Here is a 21303-nt window from a genome sequence, read left to right on the forward strand (position 1 = left end):
AAAATATGTGTAAGCTAAAGAGGCTTTTAATCACATTTCTGCTATCTTCTTTAAGATAGCTGAGTCAAAATTTAGGGAAAATAACTTCTGCTGAGGGCATGCAGTGTACGTGTTGGGACAGCCACCTCGAATAAATCATTGGTAGCTGCTGTGTCTCGCCACAGACAATGCAGGAAAAGCGAGTCTAGAGTAAGCATAGATCAAGAAATGCTACCATTGCCATCTCAAAGATTCTAGTTGGATACCATCTATACCATCATCTTCATCACTTATTCAGAAAGAAAGAGATAAGTTTTGCCCCGTACGGTCTTTCCTGTTGATTTTCCACAGGAGAAGTGTACTCTTAAAGCTTCCATTTCCTTACTTTACCAAGAAGCCCACTTCTTCCCCAGATGGGTTAAAAATAAGGGAAAGTAAATACATTAAGTGAAATAAATGTCTGAGTAATTCTGGAGAACAAAGTGAGAACAAGGAGCCTCTTATTCCCAGAGGAATGAAACACCTCCCACTAATGAAAAGAGGAGGTCCCGGCAGACAGAAGAGCAGGCGATGTTCAAGCTCTTTCCATTTACTTTTGCAAATATTTCACACAATATTCTTTTGACACTCCCATGAAAACCTCCCTCCTCTTTCTGCTCTCTCCCCACTTCCAACTATCAGCCTTCTGAGCTCCGCTAATCACAGGGGCGAGGTTCAACTGCTGAAAACACGTTGCAGCAAGAGGAATGTATCCTTTGACCTTTTCCTTTTCTTTGTCTGCTTCTCTAACATAAAATTTCCATTGTTGCAAAGCCAGGAACCATTTTTCGTTTTCCCCATCAGTGAAACCCACCCGGTGCTTATGTCAAAAGCAAAAAAAAAAAAAAAAAAGCCAAATTATCTTGATGGAAAACGTTAGTTTTTGTAAAACTAATGAAGTCACAGCTTTTCCACTTCCTATAACCTAGCTTCACTCTGAGGATCACCCATGCTATGCTGGACTTAAATGGTTTTCTGTTTTTGCTCTCTCCTGGCACGTAACTCTTAAAAACATTGCTGCATACTGTGGATGGGCTCCAGCAATCCTAAACCATTCTTTTGATGTATTGGGATAGTTTCTTTTGACTCTCTCAGAGTACCCATTGAAAAGGTCTGTTTCTTGTACTTAACTCTTGGAAAAGTGATGACTGGCATCATACTCACTTGACCTTGTAGGACTTATATTTATTTAGGTAGCATTACTTAAGAAGGATGGGGAAAATATCTACCCACATGGGATCACATTTTGTTTTAGTAGACAATTGTGATTTCACCTTGTTTACTCTTAGTTTCTCTTCTGGTACTATAACTAAGTAAATGAAACCCACCTCTCCAGAGAGAACTCAAGTCTAACCCCAAGTAAGAGCCAAATTGTTTTCCCTGGTGTGGTTTCAAATACTTTTTTTTTTCCTGAAAAATATGTTTTGCTTCTTAAGCATGAACATTAAGCGAAAACTTCAATGCATCTCTCACAAAGATCGCCTCCTATATCTCACTGAGCTGAAAACAAAAAACAAATGGTGTGGTCAAATTTTAAGTAATTGTGAAATTCTTCTTATATGAATAAGAGAGGAAAATAGATATTTACCTGCAATAAGGAGAAATAGTGAGAAATAACTTTACTAAAAAAGGATTGTTCACTGAAATAACATCTTCCAGTCAGCTATCTAATGGTTTATTATGAGAAAGAATGGAAAGGATTTTGATATTTATAACTATACTTTAATCTAAAAAATTTCTTATTGCTGAACTAAGTATTTAATTTCCGGTTATTACTAATGAATTTTACTGTATACTCAAAGTGTGCAAAAATATACTTTTCACATGGGTATAGACCAATGATTACTATCTCTGAAGAATGCTCTGAAGCATTTATAATTAAGTTAATACATATTAATCATGTATAATCATGGTTACTCCTTACTTTTCTAGAATTCCTTTTTTTTTTTTAGATAGCTCAATAAAACAGGCTTTCAAATGGATAAATATATTTATCATAAGGCTAAAGAGAGGCAAAGATGAAATGTAGGCCAAATAAAGCAGAAGGAAGAAGTAAAAATAAAAACAAGCTGATTTCTCTATTTGAACATCTCTGACATAAGATCAGAAAAATTTTCAGGATGGAGTTCTACTTAGAACAAAGCTGGTGTAATTGGCCTTCCTGTGCCTTTACTACTTTATAATTACTCTTAAGAAGTGTAAAATTTACAGAGACCAGAATTGAGATTCTGGCTATAGACATGTAATATTTTTGACTAGATTTGCAGGGTTCAAGGGGTGGTGTATTCATTGAATGAGAATGTGGCAGAAATTTAGTCTTCAATCATTCACTATTTTGAGAAACTAATTGATTATCTACTTCTAGAGCTACAGGATAGAATATCTTTTACTTATTTAGTGGAGTTTTGGCTGTAATTTTCTAAAAGTATTTCTTGCGTCAGTAGTAAGTGTCATTGTATGTTCAGCTTTGCATATAACTGTACATTGTCCCACAGAGGGTTTGTGTCTTTGTACATTTATCTCCCAGAACTTTCTTCTAGTAGGAACCTGCCATCTGGATTTATCTGCACCTCTCAGTGCTTCAGTTTCCAACCTAAAAAATGGACGTGAAAATAATACTTCCTGAAGTTTCTGTGAGGATTAGGTAGATTATGATATGCTAAGGATTTAGAACAGTGCCTGACACGTGTTAGTGTTGCTTTCTCTTTTTTATTCTTCTGTCTGTTTCTATCAATCTTATTTGCTTTGTTTTGTCTTTGGTTTCCTGGGGACTTCTCAAACATGGATGAGTTGCCAGTCCTTGCATTGTCTGCCTCCCCTAATTGTAAGTGGGACGTTGGTATAGTCTCCTAGGAAAGACTACTACGATCTTTAAATAACAGCAGAAGCTTCTTGCTCCTGGAAAAAGATATTAGAATAAGCAAGAGACATATGTCCCAGGCTTAATTTTCACATGTATGCTTTTAAAATGTGATGGGGAGAGGGGAGTGGCACAAGTGCATTTTTCAATTAATGTTCCCAATATAGAAAACTAATCATAGCCTCAAAGACGAAACCTGAATTCACTATACATCCTGTGTGTTTCTGCCTGTATCCCTAAAGTCTGAAGTACCCTTCTATCCTCTTGTATTTTACCTCATTTTTTTTTAAATAATTAATACTTATGTATTCTCATGACTTTGTTCCTACCAGTGATAAGAAATAATGTATGGATGGGCTTAGGACTTAGTTCTAGCTCTACCACTTGCTATCTGTTTCACTTTGATTAAGTTGTTTAAACTTTCCTCATCTGTAACAATTTTCAAAAACTTGTATAAGAATAATGTATTTGAAAGTATTTTGTGAACTATGAAGCTCTGAGGGAATGTAAGGTCGTAGTGCTATGACCAATAAAAGTATTAAGCATAAGAAAGTGACAGAAATCCTCTAAAGCTTTGGCTTCTAACATTGGTAGATGGTAGAGGAGACTCGGTGTGAGGTCAAGAGGCCTAGACACAAGCAGAACAAGTTGAAGAGACTTGAATCAGGGCTCTATTCCTTCTACAGAATGCATGATTGCAAGATATGATTGTATATCTTGGTTTCTTGAATATAAAGAAAGGGTCGTTGTGAAGGTTAAATGAGATAAGATATGCAAAGTACATAGTGTAGTGTGAAACGTCCAGGAAACACTCAGTGGGAGTTAGCATTAGGTCTGCCATTTAATAGCTACATGAAAATATAATTGGATGTGTGCTTTAGAAAATGGATTGGAGTGCGGCAAGAGCAAGAAACAGGAGACCCATTAGAAAGCCATGCAATGCTAGATGTAGGTAACGATGTTGTCTGTATTGAGGTCAGCGGCAGTGGAGACAGAAATCGACAGATGTTAAGAGATGTTTACGAGTTGGATTAATAGTGATTGATTATATGAGAAGAGTGAGACAGCAGCTGGAAATAGGATGTAGGTATGTCTGTGGAAAGGAATAACAAGGATCAGGAATTTCTCTCTTGATTTCTAAGTCCCTCACTAAAGCCTCTTCTGGAACCATATTGGAAAGAACTGAATATTATCTTTCAAAATGCATCTTAATGAAACTTGTTCTAAGTCAGAGAAAATGTATTGTTACTACATTCAGTGTGATGAAGAGGATTCATGGGATCCTTGATTTTCACCTGAAAGAAAATGTTAATATTTTTCTTTCTTTCTGTGGCATGTACCAGGCTCAAGGATTGCCCCAGACAAAGCCACTCAGGGTGTAGTATTCATTAAGACATCCCCATCCCACAACTAGTACATCCTGATTTACCTGATGATAAATCAAAACCATTATCTTTCCAGATAAGCCCTCTGCCGAATCCTGGGGGTAAGGATGGGGTGGTGTACAAGATAAAACAACATGAAATAATTTTAAGGATCTTATAATCTGATGGGGATGAGAAGATATTTAAATTCGTAATTATAAAATAGGAAGATGGCGATTAGGGGTACTGGAATTAATATATTCTGCATCCTCTTTTTTGGTACTTGACCTTGTGTTCACATGTCTATCTCCTATATAAAACTATGAGCTCCTAGCGGTGTAAAGCCTGTCTTATTCATTTTTGCTCCTTTCTCCCTCAGTCCAGTGTAGTTCCTGTAGGACACCTGAAAATGCTTTTTAAATGAAATTTATAAGAAACAGGGCTTCATAATATGGTAGGTAAGGTTCTTACCTAACTGAGAGGAAGAACAGATTTTAAGGAAGGGTTCAGATGTAGAGGGGAGAAAGTTGGAAGACTTCAGTCAGCCACCAGAACAGAGCACTCCAATTAACCTGGAGCAGAGGTAAATAATAGCCTGTGTGACATAGGAAGAAGCACCTTTTCCTCAGTATGAAGAACAGAGTAGTCCAACTAAAGAAGAGTCAAATTCATTATGTTTAACTGATGGACGGGGAAAAGTCCAGAGACTTTTTGTGCAATAAACCATCATCTGTGACCGTGTCTTTTTAGCTACCACACTGTAAGAATACATATGTAAATCAACCCCTAGCTTGCTTTAAAAGACAAGTTCTCATGGTCTACTAATATAAGAATTGTCTTCAGAAGACTACACCTAGCAAGTAGGAAACCAAAGACTCCATGTGCCAAAAATTAGAGAATCTTATCACAGCTGAATGTGGCCAAGAATAGTTAGCAATCAAGGAATAAACCTATCCACAATAAAAGAAGAAAATAAGTTAGCCAAGAAAAGGAAACTTTGTATTTAGCTCTTAATGACCTTAGGAAAAAAGATAAAAGTACTTCTACTTAAAAACTTAAGGAATTTTCATGTCTGAAGGACTTTGCCTAGAATTTAGTATGTGTATTGTATACCTAACCACACATTTAGTTAAAGAGAGGCTTTCCTGGAATCTTCCTCTATCTTTAGGTGGTTGTTATTTATTAACATTTGTTTTCTTTCCAGTGCACCCCCAAATGTGGTTCGGGATTCAAGCATCGAATTATTCTGTGCAAGAGTAGCGACCTTTCTAAAACATTCCCAGCGGCACAATGTCCAGAGGAGAACAGACCCCCGACCCGCATCCGCTGCAGTTTGGGCCGCTGCCCTCCTCCTCGCTGGGTGACAGGCGACTGGGGCCAGGTAAGGCAGCTGGACTGTGGGCTCCTGTTGAAGCAGCACCCTGAGACACTTGCAGTTCCCGACTGGGTCATTGTTAAGGCTCAAGAGATGAGTAACAACATATAGAAAACTAGGTATAAGACATGAGTGTGAAACAATGCACAAACAGCAGCAGCCACACACGGACACACTTAGCCATGTTGCTCCCACACCTACACACTTTCCACCTCCACCTACTCCTTGGATTCTAACATCTTAACTAAAAAAAATTAAAAGCAAAATAGTCTAAATGGCCAGAGATTTGAACAACTTACCGAAATTTGGATCCTAGTCTCTCAACTAATTGAAGAACAAATCAGTTAACGCGAGTGTCTTAATTTTCCCAGTTGCAAAATAACTCCTTTTAATCTCTCAGAAAAGCTGCAGGGGTTTTAATTAGCTCGCAAATGTGATTGACAGTCTTTGAAATATCATTAATACTTATTCTTCAATGAACTTTCTGGTTGAGACTATAAATTGAGAAGCAAGTACATAGGGCTTTGTTGATGTATTTTTATATTAGACTCATTTCCATTTTATGTTCCAATTCTTATTTTTTTCTTTCTTCTTTTTCACTTACTTTTAAATTGTGTTATTTCACTGAAGGTCACCTTAAATCCTTTAAAGGCAAATTGGTATTTTTCTACAGAGGGAAAGTTTTGTTCTTTTGAATGTCAAAAAATGAAATTTATTAGGTTACATTAAAAAATAATGCTCCAGAAAATAAATTTGTAGACCATCAATGCCCTTTTCCTGTGGTTTTCTAATTAACCTTGTAGCTAGTCACTTTCTAATATCTGAGATTCCAGTAAATCATAATGGCATGTAACTCCACCAGTATGATTTTGTTTGTGCTCTGGGCCTTCCATTACCTATTAAAAATGGCATTTTGTAAAAATAGTTATCAAAATTCTGGCCAAAAGTCAATATTGCTAGAGTATAGCAGCTTCTATAGACCTCTTTTGTCACATTTAGGGAGACAAAAGGAGTATTATCATAACATAATTAACATTTGCATTTGTATAACATAATTTGCTTTTATTACAACAGTATTTTTATTTACAAAGTGTTTGAGTGGAATACACATGAGCATTGTATGAAATTAAGTGTTTCACTATAGAAGTGTGACAGTTTCACAATATATAATTGATGTCATACTATCAAAGAATCAATACAAACATGCTCTCATAATTTTTATTTAAACCAGGTAAGAATTTCTTTCCTTATATATTCTTTATTGCAATGCACTTTTATATAAAGGTCAGTTGAACGTTTTTGCCTGTTAGTGATTTCACCAAATTTACAGTTATCAGTTTGAGATCATTCTTTTAAATGTTGTCAAATCTTTTTTTCTCATCTACAGTTTCAATTCAGTTTCCTAAAATTGAAATCAACCAGTGAATAAGGAAAGATGTTTTAATACATTTTTATGGTGCATTTGTCATTCTGTATTTAGGAACTTAAAAGTAAAAGTGTCTATGAATATCCTTGCAAGTCCTATATGTCCTTTGAGAGTTTTTGCAAACAAAGCCAACAGGGCCTCAGTTTGTTTACCTTGTAAACATCACCATGGCCTGTCTTGGCACCAGTTAGCTCCTCATCCCTTTGATCTCAAATCTCACAAGCTCTCTGGTATTCTGGGTGGCAGGCCCAAAGAATAGACCTGGCTTCATTCTTCAGCCTAGATAACTAAAACTAAGCCACTCAGAGTAACTTAAATTCTGAAGTAACTAAATCCCTGAGTAGATTTTAAAAAAAAAAGAGAGAGAGAGAGAGAAACGTGATAATTAGCTAACAGCAGACCACTTCTCTGGATTGTGTGGCTGACAATAGAGGTACTTAATTTAAGCTCTTTTTTTTTTTTTTTTTTTTTACTGTTTCTATTACCAGGCCCCACAGCAGTCACTGCTATTACACTGAACTAATATTTTGATCAGATTCAGAGCACAACAATAAACCATCAGGTTGTTTGCCCATGAGCCTATAATAAACAAACAGCAAGCAATAGTGGTCTCCCAGCCCTGGAATCTCTATTTCATCATGAGGATTTTCTTACTGCACTCCAATTAGAGTTCACCAGCATTGCTTGGAACGGTTAGAATAATAGTCCAAGAAATCCCCATTGTTATCTTCTGAGAACTATATTGTTTCCATTTTCTAGGGTAATAACATAATCCTTGAGTTCTAAAATTGATTCTATACTAGAATGACCTAATCATACACCTCTCCAAGAGGAACTACATATGGGCTTTAAAAGCCAATAAATGGGTTATTGGAAATGACATAGTATCTTTTTTACCTTCTGAAAATTGTTGAAATTAATATGTTGTTTCCCTTTGTCTTTGAGTTTAGTGTTCTGCTCAGTGTGGCCTTGGACAACAGATGCGGACTGTGCAATGTCTCTCCTACACTGGGCAGGCATCTAGTGACTGTCTGGAAACAGTTCGGCCTCCATCAATGCAGCAGTGTGAAAGCAAATGTGACAGTACCCCCACTTCCAATACTGAAGGTGAGTTTCCCATGGAGGAGGGGCCTGCGGTCTCTGGTGACGCATCTCTACTGGTTCCCAGGGTTTAAAGAGCCCCATAAAACCTCTGTTGTCGGTTAGTTTGTATAGAGCATTTGTGAAAGCCGCATATGCATTAGATATGTAATCATAAAACCTAAGTTTTTTCACTTAACCTTTTTGGAGCCAGGTTTACTTATCACTACGATGAGAGATTGCACTGGATAATCTCTAAGGTCATGTCTAACCTAGCATTCTATGTTTGACATGTCCTAGAACTATAGAGATGATTTCTATACCATCATGAAGATTAAAAATCATGCTTATTATACATATAATGAAAGCCTATGTTTGAAACTTCTTATGTATCAAATGTTAATTTTCTTATTGTAGAAAAGTAGAAAAAGATAATCATATAGGAGGACTCTAAAATTCCTTTTTATTACATATTGGAAATTCCTTTATTAACGGCAGATGCCTACCCAAATCCTGAATTTTCTTATATTGTCTTTAAATAAATTTACTTTATTTATTCAGTGAGGCATTTATTTGAAAATTCAGGAAATTTAGGAAATTTATTTGAAATTTCCTGAATGCTACTATGTGCAAGGTGCTATAACAAACTATGGGGCATATAGACAAATATGGCATAGTCCGGAAGGTCAGACTGCCTTCTCGCATGAAAATAAAGGCATGATCAAATACATGCACATGAATATCCGAAGCTACCAATTTAAATTATGTAAGAAACCCAGTTCTAGGATTTTGCTTAAAAAGCAAAATAAAATTAAAAAATAACTATCCTGAATAATTTAATTTGTTAATATTTTTCAAATGAAAATGATATGATTATAAACCTATTAGAGATCTGTTCCTCTTGACCAAATCTATCCAGTTTGAAGAATTTTCTTTAAATCCTATTTTTTTTATGTTTCCTTTGCAATTTTATTTTAGAAAGACCAACATCTTGTATGACAGGATATAAAAACTCAGCATCTTTGAAATGGTCTGGTTTTTATCTCTGAGTCTCAACACAGTATACTTACTGTGTAATTTACTCTTTCAAATAAATAAAGCCTTATCCTACATTAATTCAAAATCACAATTTTAATTTGCAAAATTTCCAGCTCTAAGGCCATATTCTCTTTTGTCCCTTTAATAAGGGATATTCTGGAAATCTAGCTTTACTTCTCTTGAGAAAAGCTCAAAATCCATGACAAACAGAAGTTTTTTCAAAGCAAATCTATTTCTTTTAAATGATCTAAAGAAAAACATCTCTCTTCTATAAGATTGTAGCAAATAACTTTTATTGTTGTAAATTATTAGTGATCGATCACATGGGTTTGGGAAATCTGTTTTTCTATCAGAAGATAGAAATATCTTCTACTGGAAGATAAAGGTTAAGGTGGAAGAGAGGATATAAGTATCATATAAAACTATGTTGGGTATTATGTTTATTATCCATCCTGTATATATTATATACATAAATATCTGTATGTGTATTATACAGTCATGGCAATAACCTTCTGAGAGTTGGTATTACTAATGAGAAAAATGAGAAACACAGACAGATAGTGATTTGTCCAAATTACAACACTAGGAAGTATTAGTCAGGATTTGAACTCAGATTTGACAGAGCACAAGGGTATATCAGTTTCAACTACATTTATATGCTATTTATAATTCACTCTTTAAAATCGAGTATTTTAATATGAAGACAGAGCTTCAGATTATGAAGTAGAGATACTTCTGGCATGACTATCAATATGATTCAACAGATTTAGGCTTAATCGTTGCTAAAAGAATTGGCTTTTAATATGCACACAGCAATATATGTTGAAGTTATGTTTTTAACTTTATTTTAAGCCATTTCAGTAATTTCTCCAAAAGCTTCTCTGTAGTGGATAATTATACATAAGCTTTGCCACTGAAGGTGCAATACTGTTTTAAGAGTGGGAAGAATATCATTTGTAACTGCACTTATTTCTGCCTTAAAGAAATTCTCTTAAAATGGGTAGTCATTAATCTGATGTCTCTTGGATTATTTGGAAAAACACCTCATGGTCATTTAATCTGCCTGGCCAAATAACCTTTTATTAATATTAACCTGAAATAAGCAGTTAAGACAATAGTTTTAGCCTTTTCAGTAAAGGAGAAAACTTTTAGGAAATTATTAATCCTACAAAGTATGACTAATCTTAGAATTGTTATTCCCCTAAAGCTGTTGACTTATTTAAAAGGGAGTCACTGTTTTACAAAACTAGAATTAAAGGACAAACAGTATGTCTGTTATAACTTGTTTTGTGTTCTCTTTAGCTTCTCAATAGCATATACTGAATATATTCAAATACTTGAAACTATCAGTTCATTATATCAGCAGCTAATTATTGAATGCTTGCTGTGGCCAGTCTCTGTCATTCATTATGGAAAATTCAAATACATTTATAAGTTCATAGTCTTACAGAGAAGATACTTGGCGGGGGAAAAGGAAGGCAGAATGTGTCATGTTTACACAAGTTCTAAGAGAACTTAAATGAAGAACCAATGACTTTAACCTTTTGGATGAAGGCAAGCTTCATAGGCTACGTGGTCCAGGAGACAGCCATAATATGTAGTTGGGAAAACCCAGTGTGTACTCTGAGAAAAGTGGATGAAAGAGTTCAGTTGAATCATAAATTGTCATTCATAGAGGTAAAAATGGACAGATAACATGGATTTCCAAAAAGAAGAGGCTCTTGCATGAAAACCCATAATAAAATAATGGAATTTGAATATGATTTTTAAAAATAAATATAAATAATAGAGATTGAAGAAATGGAAGGAGGTTAAGGCAACAAAGATACTAAGAGACAGAAAATTAGAAGTAGAACATCACAAAAAAAGTCAAAGTAAATAGTAGGAAGGAAATAGGAGGAGGAAGAAGAAAGATAAAATCTGCCAAGTTCCATGCTTCAGTTTTTCATTCGTGAAAGCCTTCAGCTAAGAGTTAAAGCATTATAGGCTTGATCTTGACAGACTGCCACTGATGAGGGTAACACTATGTTGCTGCTGAGGGTGAATTATAGGCATGCTGGGTATCACTGCATTTGAAATACTACTCAGAGTAATTTTTTAAAGTACATCTGGCAGCTGGGACTAGCTTACCCGGGCTTACCTGAAATTCTCTCCCAAACGCCATTTTATTCATCTTTATGCAGTTTCAAGTTCTCTTGTAGTTTATGTGGTAAGTCTTTTCAGCTTCTCAATAGCAAAAGGAACCCTGTCATCTAGTATTTATTGCTTCTGGGTAATGATTTATGGTGTGCCATGAGCTGGTAACCAACTCAGGAAAGGTGTGGTTGGCGTACATTGGTTTACCAGCTCAACTGTCTAACGGTGGCTTCGGTGTGTCTCGGTCTCCCTCAAGTAAACGACTCTGAGAAAGCCTGGGCAACTCCAGAAATCTTGTAAAATGCCTGGAGCAAAACAGCTACTGAATTTGGTTCTTAAAGTGACATCGATGTATAAAATCAATGAAAGGAATGGTGAAGGTGAAGACTTTGATTTCAGGGAGGTAAGGAAGACTGGATTTTTTTCTTTGCCATTTTAAAGAGCTCATAATCCCCCTTAGCATTCAACTTCACATTCCTGGCTGTCTGGTTTGAAGAGAGCTCTAGATTTGTGTTGGGATCATAACGCTTCAAGGTTGAAAGTAGGAGACATCCAGGGAATAAGCCTGGGTATGAAGAAGCATAGAAAGCATGGTAAGATGAAATCTGAATAAAGTTCCATAGTTGGTATCATCTTGCTTCTAGGATAAAAAGATAGCGTACTATTCCCATTGCAGTGAGTAATGTCAAGTTCTCAAGCAAAACTTATTTCATCTTTTCCAATCTGTATATGTAAAATGTCCAGGGCTCAAGTACAATTTTATTAGGAAAAGTACGCTGAGTTCACATCCCCTGCTTGTACCCACACATGCACATGCATAGCCTTTGTCATCTCACTTCTCACTGGGCTCTGCATCTCCATGGGCAGTTTGACAGAGGCACAGCTGGTCGTACTTTTGTAATCCAAAAGATAGACCCTCAGGTGCTTAAGTCATAACTCCCTACGCACTGTGTTCTTCCTCTGAATCTTTTAAAAAACTTTCAGGCACAGAGGGCATGCATTCTGCAAAGAAAGATGCTGAACAGACCAAGCTAGTCTTGGAAGAATATGTCCCTGTGTGCCCAAACTCACTCCAAGGATACAATTTAGGCAGGCTTTGCGATGCTTTTTGAATTAAATACGAGAGCACTGCATTTCAGGAGTTGCTGTTATATTCCTTGGACCAAGTCAAGCCATCAAAATCACAATGATTCTGAATCCAACTGCATCCTAAATTCATAAGCCTCTGTTCAGTATGAGTATTTTGAAACCATGTCTTTTAGGTCTGGGTCTTGAAAGATTAAAGCACCTGGGGAAAAACTCATTAGAATATCAATGATAAGTAGAGTCATGTGTTGCATATGAAACAGGTTGTCTAATTTTATCATTCAATTCTACCAAAGCCCAGATTATCAGTGAGCCCCACTCCAGCATACCTGGCAAGTTACTTACGATTCTAAGAATGGGTCTAATTCACATCACAGGGCCTAAGGGCTGACTTTTAGCCTTTAATATGTTCCCAAGTCTCCCTGAGAATAATTCAGGGATACTTCATAAATTATCATTCCCACTAGAAATCTCTGACCTTGGGTAAAGGGAAATATTATTTTCAAGGAGGAAGAAGGGATATAAAAAAAAGAAAGACTAGTTATGTCTACAAAACATTTCCCAGAAACCACACCATAAAGACTTCTTACCCTTCCAATAGCCTCACAAGAAAAAAAGATTGAAAGAGTGTCTTGTCATTCTCCTCCCAGCAGAGTACTTAGCCTGGTACATGATGATAGTAGAAGAGAAAATCAGGCTCCTTCATCTTAAAATCCTTGACCCTCCTGGCTCAGATTCCACTCCTTAAAAAGCAGTAGACATAAATGTGTCTGTATGAAGAAAATATGATAGTAAAGAGCAAATCTTCAAGATCAATTACAGGGAGATTATATTACAAAAAGATTCCACCTAAAATAAAGAATTCCCTTTAATACATCTCCTACATAATTGTTTATTTGCAGATTACTTGGATATAAAGAAACTTTTAATTTTTGGATATTTTACATATTAACTAGAAATCAATGCCAACTGAAGATCATTCAGAAATTAAAGGAGAGCATTTCTATTATTGTTTTGATTTCAGTGGGAACATGTGATTTAATTCATGCATAACTTTTTCAGAATGATTTTATCACCAATCTAAGCTGTACTGTGTATTGGCTCAAGGATGGGAGTGAAGACTATTACATATTTTCAGTGGGCTTTGAGGATGAGGCAGACTAGTGAATAATAAGGTTTATGGTTAAGACCTCTCAATTACATCAGCAAAATGTCAATAAGTCAGTCCAAGTGCTCAACAAGTCAGTCCTTTCTAGCTAAACTAAAAAGGTGGCAGGTGGGCTAAAAGTAACAATATAATTTAGAACTTTTACTCATATTTATAAGATTATATTTAGCTTTCTACAATAGTGGGACTTTAAAACTTCTTGGTGTGTCTAAAATCACCGTTCACTCTCATAATTTTACAAATTTAAGGAGAAAGCTGTAGCTGAAGAAAAGTATTCAAGCTATTCTGAATGCCTGTGACATAGAACCCTCTTTTTAAAAAACGTTTTCCCTTTTCTAAGGTGGCAGAGCAAACCTCCTGGTAATGATGCAACCAAAGGTCGATTTATCATCAGCCAAGAGTACAGAAGCATTGATAGGCAGAAACCTTTTTGCATTTAGATGCCAAGAATGCTGCCAAAGTAGAGTGGTATTAGAGTTAGACAAACCTGAGTGCTGGTCCCAACCAGCTGTGTGACCCAGCATGAGTTTTGTAACCTTTTGAGCTTCAGTTTTGCGGTCTGTGTAAAGCTGATGTGTTATATATTTAAAAGGATTAGATATATAAGTATGTAAAGCCATCTAAGACAGTGCCTGGCACATAAGAGGCATTTGGTAAATTATTTTTAATGTTACTGTTACTAGATTAAGCTCTTGTGGCGTTAAAAGACAGAGAGAATGAAAGACCAGTCATAGCTGACCTTCTTTGGTGAATAGATTTTCATTAATCCAAAGACTGATTCTTCCCATTGGGCAGTCCCTAGAAGGCAAAACCAAGAAGTGGGAATGGGATATTATTCCTCACGCCCCACTCCTTTGTGGGAGCCCCCTGCACTTTGTCAAGGCTGAGTGACCTTATACAGCCCAGGAGTTGCCATTTTAGCATCTCATCGAGGCCCATTATCAGAACGTTGGCAGCGTCCAGCCCTGGATCTTCTGCTAGGTCTGTCCCCGCCCCCAACCTCATCATAATTTACCTGCTCTTTGTTTGATATCTTTCTATTAATTTGCTTATGTGTGCCATTGTGTAACCCTTCCTGAGAGCCTATGTACATTCTGACATAGATCCCAGAGAAACAATACATAATAGTCCTTCTCACAGGCAGATGTGAAGAATCACGGGAGCCAGTAAACTGAGCGCTTCCTCTGTGCTGGGTGCTGTGGCATGTGCTGTATAGGCATTATCTCATTTCAGCCTCATGGCATCCTATGAGCAGGTCTTATCACTGTCTCCATTTCACAGACAAAGAAGCTATGATATAGAGAGGCTAAGTCACTTGCTAGGACAAAGAAACACGGGGAGGAGACAGTGCCAGCGTTCATCCCCGGCCCATTTGACTTCAGATCTGGGCTCCTCACCACTGTGTTGTGAGGTCCTGGGACACTCATAAGTAGCCCCTACCTCCCTAAACTTGAGCCTGCTCCCAGGACCCAAACAACCTCCTGCTTTCAATTGAGTTAGTCAGAATCAAGTTAGTTGGGAATTAACAGAGATATTGGGAATTTCAGAGAGGGACACCCTGGCAGCTGGCCTCCAGCCTACCCCGAGGCTAGACACTACTCCTGGCCTAGAGAAGTGCTCTGAGCACCTGTATGCAAGGGAGAGTGTTCTCATCTCCATCACCCACCTAACGAGCTGAATCCCTGAACATTTACATTTGTAATGGCCTGAATGGGTGGATGGAGGAATAGTTGGAGGGAGAAACAATTTCTGAATGTTTTATTTTATTTATTATTTATTATCTATTATTTAATCAGATTCCAGAGTCTAAATCTAAAAAGAAAAATCTGTGAATTTGCTTGTATTTTGCTCATCTCAGAGTTTTCCTGGTTCAGCAACTCTTCCAAATATGGCGTGATGAGTCTCCCGATCAAGTTGTATATATTCCCAGGAAATAGTCTTCTTTGTTTTGTCTGCAGACTGACTTTGTGTCCATATGACAGCATTTTCTCAGTAATAATCTGAATATTGCATTCTTACTGAGAAGTTCAGACCACAACTCACTGTCATCAGGTGGTAAGAGATAATAATAACTAATAGTGACCATAATAATGGTAATTCAACATCCTACACTTATTGAGGTGATAGCATAGGCTAGGTGATAACATAGGCTATACCTGTGACATATCAGGGTGGGGACTCTCATCAACCTTATTTACAGATGAGGAAACTTAGGCACAGAGAGGTTAAGTGGTTTGTTCAGAGTCGTAAAGTTAGGAAATGATAAAGCTAGGATTAAACCCAGGCAGTCTGGCTTCTAATTTTATTTCCTTGTACTATTAAAACAACCAGTCCTCTTCTATCTGTTTATCAACTAAATCATTTTTATATTTTGGCAAAGCAGGCCAAAGCTAAAGTGTATTTCGTACTCTAAGCAGCCCCACCAAGCCCTGTTGCAGAGTCTGAGAGCAGTAGTCTCCACTGGCGGGCTGCCCATTAGGGTAGTGATTTGGAATTAAAGATGAGTGAAATTGTGCCAGCTTTTCTCATCATGTATGCTCAGTTTTTCTCATCATTTTAATAACTACATTACTTTGACAACATATCCCTCTTGGTTACAATGATAAAACTTTTTTTTTTCCACAGAAATATTCGTAGTCTAAACTTTTTGGTTACGTTTTATTGGTTATGACAGAGAAAAGGGGAAAAAATAGTGACCTCCAAATTAAAATATGTGGAGATCTTTTCACCTCAAATTCAAATTTGATTGACCAAATATCATCTGTTTTCTTTATTTTAGTGCAAAGTATAATGAAAATTTTTATATCTCTCCTACTTTCTTTTAGCCAAAACTTAAATTTATTGAGAATTCAAGTATGGAAAGTTTCTATTCAAATTTCTAACTATTATTCTCTTTGTAAATCAATTCTTGAGTAAGGGAGTTTGACGGTGGCAGAGCTTATATTTTTCAGAGGGTTGAGGGTTACGGTTTAAAATTTTTAACTATTTCACTGAAAGAGCCTTGAAAGTGAGACCAATAGGATTGTTACCTCACTTTTCAATAAGAACTGTGAACTTTCCTATTTCTTTGCATTTAATTTTCCAAGTTTATCATATGGCTCATGTACCATGTACGCGATCTCTTAGTACGTTAGTGGATTTTTGAAACCAGGAAAAAACAAACAAGCAAACAACACCAGCCACAGCACCGTTCTGTCAGACTAACTTTGCCTGATTCTAATTACCTTAAACAGTTTACCCAGGATGCTTTGGTGTAACCACCTGGAAAAATGAGGGTGGAACTTTGATTCTGGGAGGCATATGGAAATTTAATTACTAGGTTTACAAAGTATTTAAAAACCCCCAGATAAAAGTGACCAGAGGACTGGAGAAGAATATCACTATTAGCAATAGTGGGGTTACCTAAGGGTGGTCAGGATTGCTGAAAATCAAAGGCCTGTGTTCCTTTCTCTACTGGCCCCTCAGCCCCATCTTCTGCAACCAGCCTCAAGAGGAGATGGAGAAAGAATCATTTATTCACCTTCTGGCTGCAAGAACTACAGACTTCAACTGTGGCAATTCTAGCACTGAGGAGAAAATACACATAGGAAAAAAGAAGGCCATGTCTCACTTCCAAATTAAAAAAAGACATTTCTACATGTTTCCATAACCCACAGACTACTGCCATTTGAGGCCAACCCTCCAAGTTTTCCTCTTTGTCTAGTGTAGTTGCTGAATCTAGGCCACTGTCAGCAGCCCTTTTCATTCACCCAAGCCCATCCCCAAGCCTCACAGATGCATAGATTCTCTTGAGACATGTGTACTTCGGTATCAAACAATGCAACTCATGTTTGATTTTGGATAACCTTGCACTGCTGAATAAAATAACCCTTGAGAAAGAAGCAATAAAAGCACTGTAAGAAAAATGACTCATGTTTCCAAGCTGTCTAAAGTGATCACTTATCCCAACAAATGGTAATTCTTTCAAGACACGGTGGGCATGCACCATACTTATAAAGTGTGGGAGAAAAGCCTCGCAATCTTTTTTTTTTTTTTAAATTTGCATTAAAATATATCAAAAGAATGTTTCTGGTAGGCTGTACCAGACAGGGTATGCTTAGAAACAAAAACAAAACCACATGGATGGGAAAGCCAAGGTGGATTGGCGCAAGGGGGAGGTCCTTACCAAACATCCGGGCTCATCGGCTTGTTTACGTACTTGTTTATATGCCTCTAATTGTTTTCCATTTTCTGCCCCCATTCATTAGAGTGCAAAGATGTGAACAAAGTGGCTTATTGCCCACTGGTGCAGAAGTTCAATTTCTGCAGCCGAGCATACTTCAGACAGATGTGTTGTAAGACCTGCCAAGGACAGTGACCCACGGAAAGCCAGAGAGAGAGCCTTGTCATTTCATCGTGGAAATGCGTCCATCAAAGAGAGCCACCCAGAGGAAGAGGATTGATGTCCTTGCAAATGCATTACCCTGTGGAAAACGTAACCACTGGTCAGCCCTAGCTGACAGGATTTCAATATTATTTTAACTTCTATGAAGTAGGATTTATTGATCCAAAGTGCTGGACACAGTATTAGGAGGGAATGCCAGAGTGGAGAGATCCAAACAACACAGGGAGACTTGCTTACTGTGGAACGTTTGTGTTCTTTCGAGTAAATCCAATAGCCTGTTTACCTCCTTGGACCATTAAGATAATTTTTATTATAGACTTAGCAATGACACTGAATCCATTTGTATTTAAAACTGTTTAAAATGTAGCTGTTATGACTTGGTCAACTATGGAAGTAAAGAAGATTCAGAAATCTTAAATCATAGCTTAAAAATATTTACTATCCTTTATCTCACTAGAACAGCACCACGATTTAAATTCTAAAATCGGCTTTGAACTGTAATTTAAGGAGCAATTATAAATCAAAAGTAATGAAAGTTTGTATTTTTCTTCCTTCTACTTAATTTCCTTAGGAATAATCCCCCTGTTCTGAACACTGCTGTGAGCCATATATAAACTATAGTAAACTGAACAACAATGAAGGACTTAGTTTGAAGCAGTGCATCAGTTACTGCAGCTGTGCAAGTCTATAAATTCAGTGCTAAAAGACTGTGGCCAACTTGCCATCGTGCAAGTGAAGCTGAGATTTCCAATTAAACTTTAAGAGAAGAACATTTCAATTTCATGCAGAAGCCAGACCTGGGGTATGGTAGAGACTTAAGTACCGGGCCCTTTACTGCCATCATACAGGATGCCTCAGCTCTTATTCGAGTCACCCCAACTCACTTGCGTTTACATCCTCGCCAGCCACAGAATGGCTTCTGCCCCACTGGCTTGCTGCACATGTGTTGAGCTTACTGAGACAATACCATGCAAAAGATAGACTGGCTCAGTAACAACCAGGCAGACCCTTTGGCTGACAATTACGATGGGTTCCAGATGTCCCTTCTTTGATATGTCAGAAGGGCATTTATTTATATGAGAGCAAGTGTGTGTGTGTGCGGGTGCTTTTGAGTGTGTGGGTAGATGAGTGTGCTTGCACGTAAATGTGCTATTTCTGTGAGTTTTGAAGTAGGCAAGGGATAACAACCAAAGAATAAAAACGCATGAAGACTAGCGATCATAAAGCATAATTTTAAGTCACTCGACCAAGTATTTTATATTTTTTAGGGATACTCTGAGTGGCAATTCAATGTGAAACCCAGTTTCTTGGGCAAGTCAAACTCTAGCATGAAATCCACCTAAATTAAATTGACTAGCTCATATTTTTCCTATCCACAAGTTTCACATCACGCTCATCAAACGATTTGACAATGAGATTTTAATAAGAAAGAAAAAAAAAGAGGGTACTTGTTTATATTAATATTTTGTACTTGAACACTCGTAGCTTGCATCAGGTTCTGGATGAATGTGCTCTGTGTCCTGCACGTGTGTCCACCGTGCTACACCAACACCTCAGACTCAAACCAAATGGCTACTTTATGGAGATACTACTTGCAGTTAGAGTACGTTTGGCTCAAATCCATCGCTGTGCTCTGAAACTCCATGTCAGGTGCATCACATATATCATGACCTAATATGGATGATTAGGATTTTCCAGAAAGGAAGGGAGACTCACAGACTTCAAAAACCAGCCTAAATTTCAGGTTTGCTTTGGAGTCAGCATGGGAAGTTGTTCTGCACGCTCAGTCATGGTCATTTGTATCTCGTCATCTGCTTTCTCTCTCAATCCCACAGCTCATGTCCCTGAACTTTCCAGAGAGAACTATTGACAATATGTGAGATTTGTTGCCAGGGCCCCTATCTATGCTGTCCTTAGAAGACCAGCCTGAATTTCATCTTAGTCATTCAGTGAAGGGAAGGCAGCCCATGGGCAGCACAGCCCCAGCACTGAATTCCATTGGTGCTTTGCAAAGAGCAATTAACTTGGTGCTAATGTGCCCTGGTGAAATAAACAAAAGATGGTTGGTTTCTGTGGCATTTTAGACACAAGCGTGCTATCAGGATCTGCTTTTCTCCAACGTTTTCTCCAACAGCTTATGTTTTTATTTCAAAAAGATTTCTCATGTTACTGACTAAGGGCTGTTTTTACCTCACCTGGAAACTAACATGAGGGCCATCCCCCTGAGCACCATGCAGCCACCCAACTGGTGCCAGCAAAGGAGGGCAGCCAGTTTTCCCCCTGGGGAGTGCACCAGCACCAGAGAGCTCCTGGGGGCAGCGTCAGACACCTTTTCAGAAGGAACCAAGCACAGAATGTAGCAGGACTAAACACCTGCAGACAGGCCCTGAATTTAAACCTGAGTGGGAGAAAAAAGTCACATTCTACAGCACATCACAATACCGCTGCTACTCTGTAGTCAACCACGTGGCTACGTGACCTTTTCCTAAATGTAACAATAGGATCATCAGCAGAGGCTGAGCCACCATGGCAGGCCCTCCAAAGTAGTGAGCTATATAGACTACTTAGGGAACCCCTAAAAAATCTGGCACCCCATGGCTGAGAGCGATATCTGCCACTGGCATAAAGGCCTGCCAAAAACCAAAAGGCACATGTACCCAACTGACTAAACCCCTTGAGATACATATGATTTCCTGAACAGTCCGCTTCATTGGGAATATTTTTATTTGAGTGAATGTCACATAGGTATCCTTAATAATACAGAATGAAATTACCTTTGTATTATTGTGATTAGTTGTTGCTTATTATTTTATACTCAGTATTAATGTGGTACACTGTTTTGCTTTTGTAAATTATATTCTAATTTATTGCCATGTTTCCTAACACTTGTCCTTCATTCATTCTGCTTGTAATGAAAATGAAAAGTCATTGTAACACTTGATGGAGTGAAATCCACACCAGGCACAGATTTTTTTAACATAGATAATTTAGTAAAAATAAAAATTCAGCTTGTAAGAATGATTCGGATGGAAGTTGTCTATTCTCTGAAAAGCCGGTGTAAAACTTGCAGTAGGAGAAAACTGTCCTTTGAAATACCCTATCTACGTGGTCCCAACTGATCAGGTAGTATCCAGGATTGAGTTAACTCTTTGCATCTTTATTACCCTCTCCAGAGAGTACATCTATGTGTAATGTCTAAATGCAAGGGCGCTGGATATTTCTAGTGGGGTTACATCCTCAGATGCCACCAGCCAACCATTCTAAGGCTAGAAAGGAAGCCCAGACTGGCCATTGCCACATAATTTTGATCACTTGGCTCACAGCTCTGACCCCCTCCTTCTTTTACTTTCCATGTAAACTCGCATAGA

General features: G+C 37.5%; 1 protein-coding gene across 1 annotated transcript in view; it reads left to right on the top strand.

The window, feature by feature from the left end:
- ADAMTS6 (ADAM metallopeptidase with thrombospondin type 1 motif 6) overlaps positions 1 to 20956 on the top strand; it is a 255221-nt gene extending 234265 nt beyond the window's left edge. The window contains exons 20-22 of the mRNA XM_023537208.1: positions 5447 to 5623; positions 7994 to 8150; positions 17799 to 20956. Of these exons, the coding sequence (XP_023392976.1) occupies positions 5447 to 5623; positions 7994 to 8150; positions 17799 to 17908 (444 nt within the window). The 3' untranslated portion in view covers positions 17909 to 20956. The remainder of the gene's footprint in view (positions 1 to 5446; positions 5624 to 7993; positions 8151 to 17798) is intronic.
- The last annotated feature ends 347 nt before the right edge of the window (positions 20957 to 21303 follow it).

The sequence above is a fragment of the Pteropus vampyrus genome, unplaced genomic scaffold, assembly GCF_000151845.1.
Source record: "Pteropus vampyrus isolate Shadow unplaced genomic scaffold, Pvam_2.0 Scaffold182, whole genome shotgun sequence".
NCBI lineage: Eukaryota > Metazoa > Chordata > Mammalia > Chiroptera > Pteropodidae > Pteropus > Pteropus vampyrus.